Source organism: Grammomys surdaster, unplaced genomic scaffold (assembly GCF_004785775.1).
Source record: "Grammomys surdaster isolate TR1022 unplaced genomic scaffold, NIH_TR_1.0 124872, whole genome shotgun sequence".
Taxonomy (NCBI): domain Eukaryota; kingdom Metazoa; phylum Chordata; class Mammalia; order Rodentia; family Muridae; genus Grammomys; species Grammomys surdaster.
In genome coordinates, this window is record NW_021619809.1 from 7,908 (window position 1) to 11,312 (window position 3,405).

The following is a 3,405-nucleotide window of genomic DNA, read 5'->3' on the forward strand; positions in this document are numbered from 1 at the left end:
GCACTCACATACATACATACATACATACACACTCATGCACCCATGTGCATGGGCATACACACACACACACACATACAGGCACCCATGCATCCATGCATGCCAAGATACATTCACCCCTGCCCACAAACATAAATACACACATACACACACATACACAAACACACCCATGCACACACACATGCACACACACACTCGCATGCATGCACACTCGCTCATAGAAATCATAAAGGAGGGCAGACGAGATGAGTCCAAGGGAAAAGTCCCCGCTGCCTGAGCTTCATCCTAGAACCCTCAGGTTGAGAACCAACAACAGCAGACTGTCCTCTGATCTCCACATGCAAACACTGGATAAATTAAAATGTGAAGAATGATAAAACAAGCAGTAATGACAATGAAGAATGACAGTGTGTATAAAAATATAAAAATAACGTGACGGATCTTTGTGAGCAGTTCTTTCCTGTAGCCACCGCACTGCTGCCAAGTCCATCATCTTCCCGTCACGGAAATACAGCCCATGTCTGCAAACACTCCATCAGCTCGCTTAAATGCTGGCCTTCCATTTCACACTCATCAGCACTGAAATTAACAAGAAACCAAGAGTATCCGTGGTGCATGTACATAAATAAAACCCCTATTCACAACCCCCAAACAAACTAGGCTTTTGTGGAGGTTGCTTTAACATGTGGGTGGCACTTTTGAGAAACGGTGACAGAGAACACATAGTTCATACATGGCTCACTGCTGTTTCGGAGCATGTGGCTAAGACAGGTAAGTGAAAATTATAAATTGCATTCGTCCTTGAGACCAGGGAGATAGCTCAGTAGGCAAGGCAAAGTGCCTGCTGGGTAAGCATGGCGGCCTGAGCTCGAGCCCCCAAACCCACATTTACGGGAGCGTGCTCCTGGAAACCCAGTGCTGAGCAGGCAAAGGCAGCCAGATCTCCAGGGCTTGCTGGCCAGCCAGATTTAAGGACTTGACTGGCTCCAAGTCAGTGAAAGAGCCTGTCTCCAAAAGGGAAGATAGCTCCCAAGGGTCACCAGAGCCTCTCTTCTGACCTTCACATACACGTGAAACTGTACACTCATAAGTGTATGCATGCACACTCACAAACACCCGCATCCATACATGCACACACACGTACACACACAAGCACCCAGAAATGTAAATGCATACACATACATATGCAAACACCCATACACATACATACACCTACACACACATACAGACACACCCATACACAAACACCAATACCCATACACACACACAAACACCTACATCTATACATACACTTACACGCACAGACACACTCATACACAAAACACCCACACCCATACACACACACAAACACCTACACCTATACATTTACACACAGACACACCCATACATGCACACGCAAACATCCACCCGCACATATACACAAACACATACCCACACTCACAAATAGAAAGACATACCCATGCATATATCCACACACATACTCAGGCACAGCGATTCTCACACACACAGGCACACACACTCATACTTTCGCTTTAAGGAAATAACCCCACAAAACCCTTGCTTACTTTTTTGTACCGTCTTTGCTTGGCTGGACGCCATGTTGATAGCTTCAGAGGGCAGGCCAACATACACGCCTCCATAGTTTCTTTAAGAAAAGAAAAATCAAATTAAACTAAAAGGTGCCAGAGAGAGAGAGAGAAGCATCAGAAAACAGAGCAAGGACCACCTCAAATAATTATATGATCATGAAGACAACCCAGATCTGTTCAAAGATTCTTGGTTTTCTATGTTAGAAGAAAGCTTTGGGAAACTAGCTGTATTAGATCAGTAAAACGTTTAAATATTTTGCTTGTGATGAGAAATGAGCTAAGGCAGTGATGTGTGCTGGGTGTCAGACACCACTTATGACAAACTCAGAGATCCCTGAGGGGTTAGGCAATGTAGGATATTCAGAAATCATCTTCTCATAGGGAAAGACGTGTCACACGGGAGAGAGCCCAGGAGTGCAGTGTGGAGCAGAGCAGAGTGACCCTGAGGAAGAGTGAGAGAAAGGAGTGGAGAGGTGAAGAGGGAAAGTCACCTCAAGGACAGGAGTGGATGGCACAGAGCCACACACAGAGCAGGGCACAAGCTTGCAGGGCCGAAGCGGAGATTCCAAGTCTAGGCTGGGCTGCACATCGCTGCCCACACCCCCACTGGTGGAACCTGTGTTCTGTTCCTGATATGGTACATCCGTGCACTAAGGCCAAAACCACTCACGTGAAACAAGTCGTGGCAGCACACATACCTCCTCTTGTCGTCTTCGGTTATCGAGTCTTCTGTGCTAAAAAGGCCAAACACACCTGTGTGAGCTGCTCAACTGCAAACCAAACACTTCATCCTCAGTCACGAGCACGGTGGAGATGACAGCGCCCCTGGTTCACATTCACTACCACCCTGTGCCTCTACAGCACAGTACTCTGGCTGGCTCTGACCACATAGTAAAGACTGGGCAACTTTCTACACATCAAAATGGATAAACTCAGCAAATGCTAAAAAGCCCAACGGCCAAACCAAATGAAGAACGGGGCAGCTGAGACTGGAAAGGCCACAAAGTTGAATGTCAGAAAGCTGACACCCACTCTGCTCTCCCCCAGTGATGGACAGTGACAAGTTGCCTGGATCTCCTCTGTAAAATCAGGGAGGGCAAATGACCCCTCAAACTCCTTCCTGCCCTCACTGTGATATGGGGCCCCTTGTGCCACAAGAGAATCCCAACCAAAAGTAGTGAGACTTCTCTCATAAGAAAGAGTTACAGTAAATTTGATTTCTCTTTGTTCAGAAACTGAGGCATTAATACACATTCTTCTACAAAGAGCAGAAAAATATTCCACAGAAAGGTCTTGGGGGTCTCCCTTCCTTAAAACACATAGATAGCATCAGTGCTGGAGACATAGCTCAGTTGTTAAATGATTTGCAGTACAAGCAGCAAGACTCAAGTTTGAACCCCAGAAGCCAGACATGATGATGCATGCTTGTGATCCCAGCAGCTGGCAGGCAGAGGCAGGCCAATACTTGGGGGGTCACTGGCTGACGAGCTACAACATATTCCCAAGCCAACATCCAGTGACAGAGACAGCCTCTGTCTCAGAAAACAAAATAGACACCTCATGTAAAACACCTGAGCTTGACCTTTATTTTCTACATGCATGTGTGCACACACATGCGTGTACACTCAATACACACATGTGTACACACATACAGTGATGGTCTGGCATGTTTGCATCCTGGGCTCCATTCAATAAATAACATCTCAGGACTGATTTTGTGCCGGTATCACTATTACTTTTATTTAAGCAAATCAAATGGATGTATCCTATAAAACAACACCTGAGCTTGACCTCAGGCCTCTGGTGCCTCTAACAGACT

At 46.2% G+C, this 3,405-nt stretch overlaps 1 protein-coding gene across 1 annotated transcript in view; it reads right to left on the minus strand.

Annotated features, from left to right (window-relative positions):
* Positions 1-463: 463 nt before the first annotated feature.
* CUNH12orf75 (chromosome unknown C12orf75 homolog) overlaps positions 464-3,405 on the minus strand; it is a gene marked incomplete at its 5' end in the record, with an annotated part of 21,456 nt that continues 18,514 nt past the window's right edge. Inside the window, 3 exons of the mRNA XM_028784834.1 lie at positions 464-576; positions 1,563-1,642; positions 2,285-2,320. Coding sequence (XP_028640667.1) covers positions 542-576; positions 1,563-1,642; positions 2,285-2,320 — 151 coding nt within the window. The remainder of the gene's footprint in view (positions 577-1,562; positions 1,643-2,284; positions 2,321-3,405) is intronic.